Genomic DNA, 17388 nt, shown 5'->3' with positions numbered 1-17388 from the left:
TTTTCTGGAAATCACTTTCTAAAATTTCCTGTGTTTATTTGTCATTAGAAAAGTTGGTCAACGGAAAACACTTTTCAATCAAAGGAAAATTTGGCTTGATTTTCAGGAAAGTGTTTTTCTTTTATTTTAGACGGAAAACACTTTCCAGAAGTTGTGAAAATTTTAGAAATATCATATTATTTGTTGATTATATTAAATTTGGTCCTCAAACTTTTGATTAATATATATTTTGTTTGATTTTTTTTTAATTTTATCATTTAAAATTTGATTTAATTTGATTTTTATATTAACCTTGATCCTTATTTTTATGATTATTATTTGCTTTTTTCTTATTATTTTTTTAATTAAAATTTTTTATCTATCAAATTTGGTCCTCATTCTTTTGATTGGTACTTATTTTATTTGAAATAATTTATGAAATTGTAATTATTATTATTTTAATTTCATCATCTTTCAATTTTTTTATTTGTTAGATTTAATATCCATTATTTTGATTATTATTTATTTTATTTGAAATAATTTATAAAATTAATTTTTTTTCAATTTCATTTTCATTCGAATTTTTAATTTGTAATCTTTGTTCCTTATTATTTTAATAAACTTAAAAAAATAAAATATTAATAAACTATTTTCTAGTTCATTTCCCATAACATAATCAAATACGAAATTTTTTTATCTAATTTATTTTTCAAAATAAGAAACCATTTTTTTTTAATAAAAATTACTTTTAAACGGGCCTAAGTGAAACATTACTAAAATGCAGGGAGAAAAACATAAATTATGTAAAATTTTCAATTACCCGTATGTCCTGAGCCACATTCAAATCAAATCAACAAATTAGAATTAAAAAAGAAAGAAAGAAAGACCAAAAAAACGCAGATAAATTGAGCGGGCTTTCGCTAGGGTTTTCACAGAACAAAACCTCACTCGCTATCTCTTCTTCTTCTTCGAGTTTTTCCCCTGCGATTTACTATTCTCATTTGTCACCACCATTGCGGTTTTGAGCGAGCAGACGCATTACTCCGTGCACTAAACAGCACCGTTTGCTTTCCCTAGAACCTATAATACACAACTGGACTCAGGTTCTGTTTCCTTTTGAAATTCTTTTGATGATCATGTAATCCGAAGTCCGAGAAAGTACACAGTATGTTTTTGAGCTGTTTTTTTATATTATATTATTTGAATTTAATTTAGTAGACAATTTTTATTTTTATTTTTCACGGAAGGAGCTGCTGTTTACTTTATTTTCGGGTGACATGCATGAATGCAGTGTTATTTTGCATAATTTTTTTTTCGTGGTGTCAATTTTGTTTAATTATGCATAAATACAGAGAATTACTATGACATCGGTATGCCATTATGGAATTAGTTTTTGTCTCTAATAATTTGAAACATATCAGCTCTTGAGGTTTTTTCTTGCGATGTTGTTATTATACCACAGCAGCATTTCATTTCACCAAAAAGAGGGGGGGAACCTAAAAATTGATTTTGGAAAATCAGGGAGGGGTTGTTTTACCCCCCAAAATTGCCGCACCGTGGCGATATTCTTGAATGGAATTTAATAGTTAAGGGACTAACGGCGTACAGTTCAAACTCTAATGTTGTGTCCCTGCACTGTCGGATTATGTGGTGTAATGTTTGTCCAAGGGTTTTTTTTTTTTTTTTGTCAGAATGCTTAGAGTTTAAGTTAGACAAGCTAACCGGCAAATTAATGCGTGATTGCAGGGAAAACTAATTATGCATGGTGAATCTTGATGAATAAGTTACCTGTGGATTGGAAATGCTAATGTGTTTCCAACAGAAAGTGTTACATTTAGATGTCCTCTTAGAGCTTAAAATTTCTCGAAGAACATGTATGTTTATCGATGTCGTTAATTGGTGTCTACACACTGTTTAGAAATGATTAAAGTGTTCTTACGTATGGCTGTCCTCATGACTCTGTTTTAAAATACTGTAGCTATCTTCTGATATGGCTCTAGCTTCCTCGCTTATTTTTGAAATTTTTTTCCTCTTTTCTGTTTTTTTTTTCCAGCTTGATTCTACATGTTTTACTGAACACAACAATTTGGAATAGCCTGTTATCTGAGTATGGTAGAAGCAGAAAAAGTTGACTGCATTGAATTCAAGTGGTGTAAAAAGAGAGGAGTTGGTGGGAAAAAGAAAGATGTACAGTTTTATGAATCTTTCTTTTATGATGGTGTGGACTATACTCTTTACGATTCTGTTTATATGTACAAGGAAGGTGAGCCAGAGCCATATATTGGTAAGCTCATAAAGATATGGGAGAATGCTGACAAGACAAAGAAAGTGAAGGTTCTATGGTTTTTCCGTCCTCGTGAGATTTCAAATTATCTTGGAGATGAGAAGACTCTCAAGAATGAATTGTTTTTGGCCTCTGGTGAAGGTGTAGGCAACGCAAATGTTAATCCTTTGGTAATCATTTTAGATTATACCTTGTTTTATTATAATTTTGGCTTGTCTTCGGTAGTGACTTGTTATATGACTGTAATGACATATGGTTTGGATGGTTTATAAATTTCAATGGGGGAGTGGAGAAGCATAGTATAAATTTTGTGACACAATTGATATTGCAATAATGTCCATGTTTGGTCAAATGTACATAAATATATGCTGCATGTTGAAGTTCTACATGAAGCACTTTCATAACATCATACTGATCTAGTTACCTTGTAAGTGCTAAAAGGAGAATAGGTTTCATGGAGAAAAGAAGAGAAAACTAGAGGGTTCTATATTTGCAAAGACATGCTCAATTTTTGTTTTAATGTTTGGGCCCTATGTTCCTCAGACCTTCCATTATATTTGACACACGAAGTAGAATTTGGACATAACATCTTTGAGGGGCCTTGCCTGATCTCACATTGAGGGGAGAGAAGGCACGATGAGGTTTTTTTCCCTTTTTTAATTCATTTCTTTGATTATGTTGGGCTTATAGCAGTCCTCTATTTTTTCTCTGGATTGTTTTACTTAGGGTTCTTGTCAAGGAAAATAAGGTCATCCATTCTTAAAATTTAATGTATTGTTTTCAATATTTCCTATACTTTTAATTACATCTATTTCATTCTTAATTTGTAGCCAAATCTTCAATAGGTCCTTCTGGCATAATACGATGTCCACTGACAATCATACATACAAAATGTAATGCTTTTGAATAGAAATGAAACAGTGTATTTCTTAGCACCTTAAAACATCATCTTTGGTGTTTTCTGTTTATCTTTTACTGAAATTTAAGAGATTTTCGTACTGGACTTCAAATTCAATTTTTTTGCATTGGAAACATAATTGGTGCTTTCGAGCTGCTTGTTCTAGTCAGGTTAATTTCTCATGCATCAAATCAGGAAGCAATTGCTGGAAAATGCAATGTGGTATGCAGTTCAAAGGATAGTAGAAATCCACTACCATCAGATGAAGAACTTCAAGAGGCTGACTTTGTATTTTACCGTGCATTTGATGTTGGGAACTGTAGGATCTTGGATAAGATAGATGAAAAAATTGCTGGGATTGAAGGTATGTGTTTTTTTTGCCTTCAGTACTCCTGTACTATTCTTTTATAAATTGATTAACCTGTATGTTTGCTGTGTCTTCAATTGTTGCAGTGAAGTTCTTATTGAACAGAGTTGGTAATCAGAATTCCAGTGGTGTTCCAAAACTTGATTCGAACAAGAAAGAAGTCAGTGGAAATGCTGTGGTTACTGATGACACAAGGATTTTGGCCAAGAAAGAATCTTATCTTGGAGAGAAAGCTGCTTCTAGTTCAGGTGTACAGTTTGATGAAGTAGCTAAAACCAATGAAAGGCAGGTAGATATTTTTGGCGAGACTGGGAAATTTCAGACACGTATAACCTTCATTGGTCAAGAACAAATCTTCACTAATAGAAAATTCTGTATCTAATTTAGGCGCAGGGTTAGGTGAAATTACTAAAGATAATAAAAAGGAAAGCATATTGATTGACATCTCTTCAAGATCTAAAGATGATGTTGGCGAGAGTGACAGTAAAGTTGGTAATGTCTTTGTTGATCAGGTTTTAGTTGAAGAGAAATTGAAAGTTGCCAAGGCTTCTGGTGACTTGGATGACAGATCATGTAAGAAAGCAAAGCTTGATGACTCGGCAAAAGCATCTTATGATAACAAGGTGAAAAGCACACAGAAATTAAGACATGATTCCAATGACAGTAGTTCCAAGGCTGTGGCTCAAATAACCCCTGCTGCTGAAGATAAATCAAGGCCTAACCTTACTAAAGATCCCCAGGAGACCAACAATGCACTTTCCGAGAAGCCAAAGCCTGATGAGAAGCTAGCTAATGGCAAGTTTCCTGAAGCATCTCTAAGACAGCCTTCAGAGGAGGGCAGTAAAACTACCTATAAAATACAGGAACCCACTCGAAGGCCAGCAACTGTAAGTTGCATTGCCAGAAGTCCTTTTTTTCCCTTTATTTATCAAGGTCTGTTGTTAAATAACTTTAATGTTGTACATCCATTTACTTAGCATCGATGCTTCTATTAAGCAAAAATAATGCCTTTTGACTTAAGTGAAGAGCTAGAAGGATAAGAGTACTAATGCTGAACTGAGAAAAGATGGAAGACGAACAATAGGAACCTACCCCTTGAACACAAGGAGTTTTCTTCAACACACTGAAATACACTTGAGAGTTGAATCTGATTCTCAATTCATTATCATAAATAGTTGTCCTTAAAATACAGCTTAAGGTTTTTCATAGGTACCAACCGTAGAACAGTTCTAAAGAGAGTGGGAAAGAAATAAAACTTTCTATGGTTTACTGTTTAATTAACAAGTTAAATAACAAACTTCTTAAACAATAATAAAATTTCTAAAGTAATACAGTTACAGAAAAAAAACCTAAATAACCGATCCCAGATTGCCTTGAGTAGCTTCTGCATGGTGCCAACTATAATTTTTTGGAGTGTAACAGACTACTGTAGTGATGTTATAGAAAAGAAAGGGTGAATTCTGGAAAAAATATGTGCTATATATGTTTGAGATTTGGATTGCAGCAAAAGGAATGATGTGCTCAAGCCTCATTGGTTTCCTGTATCTCCTTCATTTTCAGCTCACTGATGTCTTGCATTCCCTGCTTTTGATTGTGCTCATCGACCTCTTATAGTGCCTGCTTTGTTGTTCTTGATGAGTAACCTGTGGTGAAAGTTAGATTTAGTACTTACATCTTTGTTATTGATATGTTGACAGGATAGAAGCAAGTGGTTTCGGGGACTTGTGAGTATTCTTTCTCAAATTTGTTTCTGCTCCTGATTTCAAGTGATTTTACGATCCCTACATTTTTATTGTTGATATTTTGCTTTCTTTCTTGAAGGACCACTAAACCAATGTGATTTAACCAATGTCTGTCAATACTCTTTAAAGGTTTAGAATTCAATGCCCACTGACCACAAAAAAAATCTATTGTTGGCCACTTGCTTAGCCTGTAGTTGAATGGGCACCATATATAGGGAGGCTCTAGCCCCAGAGGTAGACTAGTTGGGAGGCCCAACCAATAAAGCAAAGAGTGATTTTTAAGCTAGACGCTATTGTAGAATATTGATGTGATAAAAAATAAGTCAAAATGGGACACGCCATAATAATTTTTTAATCGCCTTGTATATTCTTACCAGCCATGGGAAGAAACAATGCAAACTGCTCATGAGCAAGGAACTCTTGTCCTGCTACAGAATTTGGATCCGTCTTATACTTCAGCAGAAGTAGAGGTGATTCTGATTCTAAAATTCATTTTCTTTACTAGCTTATCCTCTTCCATCCCTTTCTGTTTCACATCACAACCATGCTGTAGTAAAACACTTCATGTGCAGTTTTCCTACGGTAAAGTGGATATTTCAACCCCCCCTCACTCTTGGCCTTTGTTTCTAGGTTCCATGCTTGCTATGCTATTTTCTGTCATGTTCCAAGTAGTGGTTTCTTCTCGTTACGGTACCTTGAGAATGCATTGAGGCTCATAATTTCCTTGCCCTGGATCAGGATCTCATTTGGCAAGCCTTCAAGCAAAGTTGCACTGCGAAGATGATTCAAAGGACTGCACATTCCAGCCCTCACTCTGGTACAAATGAAAGTGGCTAATTACTAGTTAAATATCATAAATTTTTTAATTAAGGGCAATGTTTTTTCTTTTCATTTCTTTTTTGTGTCAATGTGTGGGTGGGGGGAGGGAATCTGGACACCCCCTATTCTGCCATACAAAGAATCACCTGTTACTGGATTTTGATTTTGTTAGTTGTTTATGCTCTAGGTCAGGCTTTTGTTATATTCCAAAAAAGGGAAGTAGCTGAGATGGCAGTTGCAAAATTAGACGAAGTTTGCTTAATGCTATCAAATGGGAGGTATGTTTTCTCCCTCTTTCAGCACTGGTGCACATCAATTAAATATTTCCTGCTTAGTGGTTCTACTTTACCAGTAGAAATTCCAGTCAAAGCCTCACCGGTTTTATCAATAGTAATGCCCTCCTGCTGCTCAGTCTGCAGTGTTCCCCACTGGTTAACATGGTAGTGTTAGCTTATATTTGTTGGCATTGGAGTGCCCGGGATTTATTTTCTTTTAATTGTTTCTGTATGTATGCAATGCTTGCCCTGGCCTTCTGGACATGTAAAGCACTTATTTTGACAGTTATGGGCTAAAATCCATAATTTGTTATGCATCAAGTCTGTTGTTATTTTTGATATCTGCTCTGTGAACTTTTAGTTTGCTTGTTATTTGACAGTTTATACTTTTTAGATTCCCACTTATTCTTCTATTCATGTTCATATTTACAGGCCTCTGGTTGGTAGCATTGCTGCTCCTTGTTTCCCAGGAAAGCAGTCAACCTTTTTTGGTCATCTCACTATCAATAAACTTAGAATCCACATGCAGCGTGAGATGGTAAATTTTATTCTTGCTCTAACCATGCTTGCACACACTACAGGCAATGTTCAAGAGTATAAACTTGTCATGTCGCTTCCCTCCTTCGTCCTTTTTTCTTCCCATTGCTGTGATTAAAAGATGTTCTTATGCACAGAAAGAAGCAGTATCTACTTCACATTGTTCTCAGCCCAATACACTTGAGTATGATATGGCAATGGAATGGTGCCTACTGCAAGATAGATCAGATCTGGCTTTGAGAAAGCTACGCCAGGTCTCTATAATTAATTTAACTATGTCTCGGGATTTAGTAATCTCTTAAGTTTTTTTAATATCAACAAGAATGCTGGGAAAAAGATTTTTGTATACTTTTTTGAAATGGGCATTTTGATTTTTTTTCCCCAGCAACAAGAGCAAGAGTTGAGAAAACTTAGGGCTACATTGAAGTCTAAATGAGCTGTGATGTCTCAGTTTATTGGCACTTCTTGACACATTTTTCAGAGAAAAGGGCAGGCTAAAAAAATTGTTTGTTTTGGGTAAGCACTCACAACATAGAAACATTGTGCCTTCCAATTATCCTTTTAGTTTATGCAAATATTATTAGGCCCATGCATGTTATTTTTCAATCTTTGGTCACGAATTCTAATTTTTCCTTTTCAAAAAAAAAAGAAAAAGAAAAATAAAACACCCATTATACCCTGTTAGAGGTGAGCCCGAAATGGACTTAAATTCAGTCAATCATCAGAAGTTAAAGGGGAGTTCACGTGCTGTGTGAGATTGTCCATTACACTGGATTATGAGTTAGGTCCCACTTTTTTTTAGCAACTTCTTTCCGTGTTGGACCCACTTCCTTTTGCGTACCTCCATAGCCATAGCTTAGTCTGATTCAGTGAGCTGCACACTTGCTTGTCTGCAAATATTTAAGCTTGTTTTTCCAATAGAGTGGTTGTGAAAGCATCAAGATCAAGAGAAAACAATTGCCAATTTTTGTCCCCTCCCCCTCCAAAAATTCTCATGTGGAGCCCCATGTCATCACGAGTTTATGTCATTGTCTACTATTTTCTCTAGTTCCTGCATGTTGATTTTGGCATTTCACAAGGGTAATTGATGAATTCTGAAATGCTTCTCTTGGCGACTTCTTTGCAGAATGGATGGAATGCATGTGGAAAGCCGGAACTCCACTAGTTAGATAACAAGGCACTACTTTTGTCGTGCGCCAGTAAATGTGTTGGATCAGTTTCGGGCATTGTTGGAACATGGAAATCAGGTCCCATTCACAACTACTACTGAGCTGGCTGGTTCACCTGATTTACATATGACTGATGTAAATGTTACCTTTACCAGCTTGGAGTTTTGTAAGTTACCTCGGTAACTTTTTTGCTCCAGTGGCTGGATTACATCAGCCATCAGGTGGTAATTCTTCCTCCCAGTCTCTCTTATCATGCATGAGTGCCATTTTATGTTTGGTCTCTTGGTCCATCACCTAGCGACTTGATGATCAAACTAATTGCCATCTGAAATTCCTGTCTGTTTTCTTCCTTTTGGGTTTCTTATTGGTTCTATACATTATGAAACCATCCCATTGCCCCTGGTCATAGCCTCTCGTGTTTCATAAATTGCGAGATGTTCTAGGAAAGAACAGTAGCCTGATAATCCGTAAGAGATGAACTCGCGAGTCTGGCGTAGTTGGACCAAGCTAACTAGCCGCACAATCAATTAAAATTATACTTGAAAATAGAAAATGCTATGGGTCTATGTAAAGATTTTCGTTCGCCTGATGCTCGCGTGTGGGATGTTGAATCCTGCAAGAACTTAACTAGGCATTTAGTCTGCTAAGTTATCAATCAATTCGATGCCATTTTAGAACAAAGGTGAGGGGGTGGTTCTTTCTCCACTAAACTTGGGATTTTTGCTTTAATGGTTCCTTTAAGAGTTGCTGTAGAAAATCCACGGGAAAGGATTTAGGTTTTGGCAACATTAACCTTTTATCTGCTTCACTCAAATCGGCTTGGGGAAAAAGCATTTCCACTTGTCGAGGTTCAATTGATGTTGGCCCTTGTACAACCAAGCAAAAGAATAATAATTTATTTGAGTCTTGTTTCTTGCAATGATGTATCCACCACCTTGGCCGAAAGCTTGAGACTTAGCTTTTGCGATAAATTGGGTAATTATTGCATAAAATACAAATAAATATTAAATTAAAACATGATGAGACTTCTTTTGGGGTGAAATAGCAGTTTGAAGATGTTGCAGTTTAAACATTTCATAACTGTGATATTTGGCTAGATATTGTGGTTTTAGAATTGTGACATTTGATTAAATATTGTGGTTGTGAATCGTGATATAAATTATAATCTTATCATGATTCTAATATTTTAAAAAATATTGTGGTTCAGAGGATATTGAATCAAATATGGTGGTTTAAAATTGTGGCATGTGTTAGCATATTGCTTTGAAAAATAGCTAGACATTTTGGAAAATGTTGGATAATAGTCGATTGTTTTGATATACAATTATATTGTTTTGACTATTGTCTAATTTTGGAAAATTTGTGTTTTGCGCTTGAAAAAGGTTTATAAAATTAGTTTTTATTAATCTGAAACTTAATTTACTTTATGATTTTAGAGAGGTAAAATTTTTACAATTAGAACAAAACTTGGACGGAGTTTTTTCTATATAGTAACTATACTCAAAAAAAATTCCTTCTTAAATTTTTTTGCAAAAAGCCATAATAATCCCACTCAACAAATTATAACTAAATTCAATAAATTTTCACATCATAATAGGAATGTAAAACACACACACACACATATATGCAAAATGAATAAAAAATAATTTAATAATACAATATTCAATTTAAAATATTTAAACATAACTCATGTATCTACGTCTATATCGTTTACTAAATGATTTGGGCTCATCAATAGCACAAATGGATCCAACTTCTGCACTTGCCTAAGTGGACTTGTCCTCTAGCACGACTTCATTAAGAGGTAATCTCTCTTTAAAGGTATTAAGTCCAGTGCAACAAATATTTAACCACCAGGATGCAACAGTGTGAACTTTGCTTTCTTCGTCAGTATTATGAAGATAAGATACGACTTTTTAACTATCTTGTAGCATGAAGCCAATTTAATATTAATAAAATATTAATGTTAAATCAAAAGATCAATACATAAAACTCAACGTTTAACAAATATTAATTATGAAAAGATTTGATTACTTATAAGATTTTGAATTTGTTGGGCATGTTGCTCGTAATACATGTATTGAGGTGGAGGAACTTGCTCGGGATCTAGAGTAATGACTCGACATGTGATACTTATGTATCAAATCATATACTTCTCATATGTAATCACTTGATACATCTTTGTAAATATCTCAATTTTTTTGTGTTATCTCATTATGATACATAAGCTTTATGTTGACTTAATCAATTGTAATTATCTTTTTTTACCTCGACGAGTTATGACGTACAATGCATTACTTGTGTCGATGTCAATTGAAATGTGTTGTCTGTAGTAGAACTGTTGCATTACCCGGTTTAGACAATGTAGCTTAATCATCTCAAAAAATATCAGTAGGACCATTTATGTCTATACGTCCATCCTATTAACGCAAAAAATCAGAGTAACTGTCAGTCTTTTATCTAAATAAGGCGTCCATATGACATGTAGAATATAAATTTTTTAAATATTAAATAACAATAATTCGGTGAACTTTAATGAATTTTATTAAATCATTGATTGAAAACAAAATACTTGGATAACATGCTACTTGTGTAGCTCATTCTGATAAAATCCCAACACGTTTTGGATTATTTTCATATACTCTATCAGCACACCACCTATCATTAAAAATATATCAATTTAATTGCATTTTATAAAGTTACAATTACATAATACAAATGCATATAATTGCAAAATAACATCGCAATACCTGCATCTGAGTGAGAGATAAGGTTTAACCCCCATAGCCTGGACAATTATAAATGACAATTAGGGTATCTGTGGTCTTCTTATATGAAGATGTTCCTACGACTATAATAGTTATTCAATAAAAATATTTTTGATCCTTTTTATACATATAAGACATAAATGTATGATGTATGTACAAACATGCCAAGACAATAGATCCCCAACTATATATAGTGATAACGTCAAAATCATCCAGGAGTGTTAAATAAATTAAAAGCATATATTTATCTATTAGGTTAGTGAATAATACACTGCCAAACAAATGGAGTATATATGTTATGGCATGCAAACATAACACATTAGAATTATCATAATGATTCATGCAAACTTAACAAATAATCAACACATTAGATTCATAATTTATTTTGTACCTCTGCAAGACCTCCTCGTTTGCATCAACTGGTGGTGTCATAAATGTCTCCTCAATCCACTTAAGATGTATGTTACCCCTTTTAATTTCAGGAAGGGGTGCTAATCCAAATGATCACTTGCATAACATAATTTTGTTACGAACACCAGAAAACGTGATTGCTCATCCATAAATGGGTAGTCCAAGCAAAATTGCCACGTCCTATAGTGTCGATGTCATCTCTCTATGCCTAAGATGGAACGTGGGTGTCTAATGTCTCCATCGCTCAATCAATGCATGGAACAAGCCGTGATCAAGTTTGATATGGTCTAGACAACTTATGTACAAAAAACCTATCTGCAACACATGGTTGGACTCACTTATCTAGTCTTATTTCCTTGTCTATACGACAATAAATAATGGTCTCATCCTATATAATAATTTAAATTATAAATACATACATACATAACTAAATTAAACATAAATTAAAAATATTTTGAAATTAAAAACTATCACAATGTCAGCGAATACGCCCTCTGATTGATGTCGATCCTGCAACCCCAAGATATAAGTGTTGGAGGGTCTGGTAGGCATGTACTGTGACTGATACTCTTAATGATCATAGCCATGCTCCCCCTGCTCAAAGTCATGCTCTGCATATCAATACTCATGTTCTCCTTGATTATCGTCCAAAAATAGATGCTCAGTATAAGCATAACGATCTGCCACTTCGAGTGTGTGACATCCTATCGAATAATATTTGTGATTGATGTGAAATTATATAAGTTTAATATGCATTAAAAAAATATAATAATATATCATAACATGATAAAAAATAAAAATAATAATATATATTTTGCATACAATTGTATTGTCATACATACTTTATTGATTAGAACATGTTTTTCTATTATGGCTTGTATTATTGCATATGTCATACCTATAAGGTGCATGACTTTCTCTTGCATCCATCTCGTTGTGCAAACGAGTTAACATTTATTAACCACACCCGAATTTCCATCTAGATGAGTATGCTTCAACTTGAGGTCTAGTGTAATTAGTCCAATCTAACTCGTCTGGTAATGGATGAAATGACATGCAATATACTGATCTATAACTCTGAATTATGTAATGATCATTAATAAACTATGTGAAGTCTATGTGATTCTCGGGGCACAACATGCAAGAACATGTGAACATAGCCATTGGAATGTCTACTATTTACCACACGTGTATGTTTTATCATTTTAATTGATTGATGATCTATAGCTATAAATCATGTAATGATTATCAACAAACTGTATAAAGTCTATGTGATTTTTGAGGCACAACATATGAACATAGTTGTTGGAATGTCTACCATTTTACCACATGTGTATGCTTTATCATTTAAATTGATTGCTTGTCTAACTTCTTTAACAACACCTGGTTTGATAGAAGTGTTGATGTAACATCCCACATCGGCGGGTGAGGAGTTGATAGATGTTCTTATTAGTAGCATTGGTTGCTGACTTGTTAGACGTATTTTAAGGCTATGTGCAGTCACCAATAACAAATCCATAAGGATAGGAAGGCCCAAAGCAGACAATATCTAACATGTTAGGCTAAGCTATTATATTTGGTATCAGAGCTAGCTTCACTGGCTGTCCGATTGTGCTGATAGGGTCATTGGGTTCATTGAAGAAGGGTGGATTGTAATATCCCACATTGGCGGGTGAGGAGTTGGTAGCTAGCCTTATTAGTAATGTTGATTGCTGACTTGTTAGACACGTTTTGGGGCCATGTGTGGTCATTAAGAACAAATCAGTGAGGGTGGTAAGGCCTAAAGCAGACAATATCTGATAGGTTGGACCAGGCTTTTACAGTTGACCTTAAACACTTCTTGCCGAAGTCAAATAACATTGCAGTATGATCTCTTGATCTATCCCCGCTCACTGTCAATTCAATCTTAATTGGCAAGGTCAAATATCACCATGTTGAATTTTAGCATTAGCTTTACATCTCCGCATAACCCAATAACTATTACACCTGTAAAATGTTAATTGCACTAGAGCTGAAATAGACATTGCACGAGCACTTTTGAGAAGATGATTAAATGATTTTAAAAGATTAGTTATCATATTACCATTCTGATGAACTCCATCATAACCTAAAGCCTTTTTTTTTTGTTCTTGTTCAAGCCATTTTTTATATGTTGAGTCTAGCTTACATATTCTTTCATACCACAAATCAAATTTGAACATTGAAGGTTCGTAACACATCCTTATCAAATCTTTTTTCGTAGCTGGGTTTTTGAATTTATAATTGAAATTGCTAATAAAATATCTGACACAATACTGATGGTATCCTATAGGTTAATGCCAAACTTATGCTACTCCATTATTGATGTCTGCATGTCTATCTGATGTTATACAAATATTTGTTCTAGCACCAGTAATGTATCTTTATAAGCAAAACAAAAAACATCTCTAATAAAAAATATTTTCATACATATGTGTGTCATAAACACTGATGAATGGTCTATAATACTTGACCTTCAATACAAGATTCAAATGACCAAACTACTTTTTCAAAAACCATCGCACTATCATCAAGATTTTCTTTATGCGTCTAATCAACAAATGTTTTAGAATTTGATTCCTTTATTGTCGATAACAACCTAGGTAATTTTTCAAAAGATTCCTTGTGTGAACTAAAAAGATGCTCAATGACCTTCTGTTTTGCAACCCATGCTTTGTCATATGAAACTTTATACTTGTAATGCAATTTTATTTCATCTTGTATGCTTGGAATTGTCATTGAAAACTTATTCATCACAAGGGTTGATATAACATTAGCAATAAATTTTACATCAAACTGATAATGATCTATTTTTGACAAACGTCGAAATACATGTGTCGTCCTTTTAACTTTGTTATCCCAAATGAATTTGATATTTTAAGATACCCTTCACGCAAATACTATTTACATTCAGGTGCTTGCATACATTGGAGCAAATGTAGAGTTCGACTGTTGGACATTGTATTTAAATGAATGTGCAATGTGTCATCATTTAACTGTATTAACCAATTTATTTTTACTGCTGAATGTTTGTCCAACCTCCCACTCATATCCTCCTAGCATACATATATGACTAAATACCCAATCACTAAAAACAACAAAATTAGACCCATTAACTCTTCAAATTCAGGAATAGGAGGTATGATTTCATCATCATCATCATCATCATCATTTAACATCACATTTGAGTTTAACGTCTAGGCTCTGAATAGTCAAATCTATGTTGATCAACAAATGGATTGTCAAACATAGTATCATCTATTATTTGCAGCAAATCATCTGACAATACACTGTTTTTACCTGTACTAATTGAATTTGAAGGATTGGCAGAAGTTGAGACATATATAAATTTTGGTTAACTATTCACATACAATACCAAATTCGTCAACTTATTAACAATTCAATGAAACATTTAATTCGTCATGATTTTATTGCATTCATGCTCTCGTCTATGAAATCATCAAGCATAAATAATTATATTATTAATTAATTCCAATAATACATACAAAATCCCTAATTCGAATTAACATCAATTAAGTGCAACACATATTTAATTGAAATTATTATTTCATCATTAATTTAATTTTTTTCATTATCAACCCTGATTAATGATATTCTTAACTAATTTCACATTTATTTAACAAACCTTAAATTCACCATAAATCATAAATTCAACATAAACAATTATATCATATTTAACTAAATAAAACATAAATTTTTAGCAATGTAGTATGTTTACCTTGTTTGTAGGACTAGAAAAAAGGTTAGGGTGGTGGCAGCAATGACAACAAAGAGAACGATTGATTTTGCACACAAAAAAATGTCCAATGATGCTTACAAACCTTTAATTGGTTAAATGAAGGTGTTTAATGAGTTTTTTAGAGAGATAGTGAGGGCGTCGGTCAGTTTAGGAGAGAGAGGTTGTGTTTGTGTTTAAGTTTGTGTTTGTTTTGTGTTATTCGATATGGGTTTAAATTTTTATTGAAGTCGCGCTTTAAAAGTGCGACATCTACTTTGTTGTGCTTCTAAATTGCGATAATTATTAAATATTGCCCTTTAGAAGAGCGTCAATATCAAGGTGTGTTATTCTGTCAATATTTTTTTTAAAAAAAAAACCTAGGTTTTGCTATGTGGTCTATCCCTTTGTTGTCATTTAGAACAAGAAAAAAATGAATGATTTTAAACATGTATTATTAGTTCATTGTCATCAATTTTCAAAGATTGAATCTCTAGCGTGTTTGATATTGTAGTAGTGGTTGTTTTTCAAAGTATTTGTTGCTCATAAATACATTCAAATAATGGTTTTTAATTCATTTTTAATATTATTATATCAAAACAATTATAAAAAATAAAAAAAATTAATTTAAAAGTTATTTCTTAACATAAAAAAAATAAAATGTTTGTAATGTCAATTAGTTTAATTTTTTTTATTGTTATATGGAAAGCTAACATGCATGTTTAATTAAATAAATAACAATTATACAATCAAATAAATATTATAAAAAGATATGGACATAAATCAAATACTAAATAAAATAATAAAAAATAAAAAATAAATATGGATTAATATATTCAATATCATGTCATGTCGAGCTTAAGAAAATAGTTTGAATAAAAATTATTAACATATAAAAAAGTATAAAAAAATTGAATTTTCCAACATCTAAAGAAAATGTTGCTTGCAAAGGTAAGCGTGCTTGATTTTATTTTTTTCCTTGTCAAAAGAGATGTCTACCTCATTTATTACATAATATACTAAAAGAGCTCAGTGCCTTTTTTACTGTTTACCTAGACTCAAAACATTGTGGATTGGAGTGGTGTAATGATAGTCTAGCCATTGCCACAAAGAGTTGAAAGTGTAGTGAGAGAGGGGTGGGGTTGGCTTTTCAGTGGGATGCATTTGGCATTGAATAAATGGGTGAGGAGAAAATGGTTACTTCAAATTTTGGTGGGGTCGCCCTGGGCGTTAGTCAGGCCCGCGCCCCCATGCGAGGACATCTGGTGCTTGGGTTGACCTGCCTTGCGCTTGGTCAGGTCAAGTGCCAAGTGCCAAGTGCCATGTGACGCTGGGGCTGACTTGCCCTTGCTTTGGCGTGAGCCAGGCCTGCTCCCCCACGTGGGGACACCTGGCGCTTGGGCTGCCTTGCCTAGGGCGCACAGCCGGACTCGCGCGTCACGTGGCGATATTTGATATTGATGCTAATACTTTGAACTCTAATGAAATAATAATCTTTTTAATACTAATACTTTGAACTCTAATGAAATAATAATATTTTTTATATTAATGCTTTGAACTATAATAGAAATAGTAATATTTATACTATAAATAATAGTATTTTTAATATTAATATCTTCAATTATAATAAAAATGATAATATTTATGGCACAAATATAATAATAATTATTTTTAATTTTATCATTCAAATTAATATATGGTTTTTTTTTATGGTAGTAACATGTTGGACCTCAACATGTCCATACCCAACCCCATATTAGATCTAGATGCGATAATATCCACCTTCATATTAGACTTGAACTTGAACGCGTATGCATTCACACCCAACACACTTTGAACCTGAATCATGAGTTTCTTTTCACTTTTTACAGTATTTTTTATAAAAATAAAAATAAATCCATCACATAACACGGAATCCAACTAGTTTTTATTAAAAAAAACAGACGACTCGTCGTATGCTTGCATGGTGTCGATGACTTCCATTTACATTGAAATAGGAGAGAATGTTGTACGGTGGAAATGGGTATAATAAAAATGCTTCCTGTTTTTATTTTATTTTAATTAATTTCCGAATGGAGCCTCGACGACTGAAATAATTGAGGGAATCAAGTTAACGTTTGAACACGAAAAGCTCGGCCCTTGTACTGTTTACCAACAGCTCAAACGCACAAAAATGCCTCGTGAACGAGAAAAATAAAATAAAATAAAATAAAATAATATTTAATAGCTATGCTTGCGCCTACTCATTCAAACGGGAGGTGTCCTTTTAATCATTATTATATTTTAAAACGCTTTAAAGGAATATTACTTTATGAGCTGGTACACTTCCTATGTGTTATCATTTAGAGTTTGAATATTGGTAAAATAATTATATTCTCCTAAATA

At 33.3% G+C, this 17388-nt stretch overlaps 1 protein-coding gene across 5 annotated transcripts; it reads left to right on the top strand.

Moving 5' to 3' along the window:
• Positions 1-825: 825 nt before the first annotated feature.
• On the top strand, positions 826-8420 carry LOC133673745 (protein ANTI-SILENCING 1-like). Of its 5 annotated transcripts, none has more exons than XM_062094626.1 (13): positions 827-1082; positions 2033-2433; positions 3357-3525; positions 3615-3817; positions 4041-4415; positions 5226-5252; positions 5648-5740; positions 6009-6087; positions 6262-6367; positions 6797-6902; positions 7039-7155; positions 7287-7417; positions 8028-8420. In XM_062094626.1, exons 2-12 carry the CDS (start codon positions 2089-2091, stop codon positions 7335-7337), a joined length of 1671 nt encoding a protein of 556 aa, XP_061950610.1. In that variant the 5' UTR covers positions 827-1082; positions 2033-2088; the 3' UTR covers positions 7338-7417; positions 8028-8420. The 5 variants fall into 5 exon arrangements, with proteins under 5 accessions (XP_061950612.1, XP_061950613.1, XP_061950610.1 ...); XM_062094624.1 differs by having other exon boundaries at positions 827-1144; XM_062094627.1 differs by having other exon boundaries at positions 828-1144; positions 6277-6367.
• The last annotated feature ends 8968 nt before the right edge of the window (positions 8421-17388 follow it).

The sequence above is a fragment of the Populus nigra genome, chromosome 15 (assembly GCF_951802175.1).
Source record: "Populus nigra chromosome 15, ddPopNigr1.1, whole genome shotgun sequence".
In the NCBI taxonomy this organism is placed as follows: domain Eukaryota; kingdom Viridiplantae; phylum Streptophyta; class Magnoliopsida; order Malpighiales; family Salicaceae; genus Populus; species Populus nigra.
This window is presented reverse-complemented; position numbering and strand designations above follow the sequence as displayed.

Coding starts and splice junctions, on each gene's coding strand:
- LOC133673745 (XM_062094626.1), top strand. CDS start 2,089: ATGGTAGAAGCAGAAAAAGTTGACTGCATTGAATTCAAGTGGTGTAAA. Junction 6,088..6,261: donor ACATTCCAGCCCTCACTCTG/GTACAAATGAAA, acceptor TGATTTTGTTAG/TTGTTTATGCTCTAGGTCAG. Junction 7,156..7,286: donor CTTTGAGAAAGCTACGCCAG/GTCTCTATAATT, acceptor TTTTTTCCCCAG/CAACAAGAGCAAGAGTTGAG.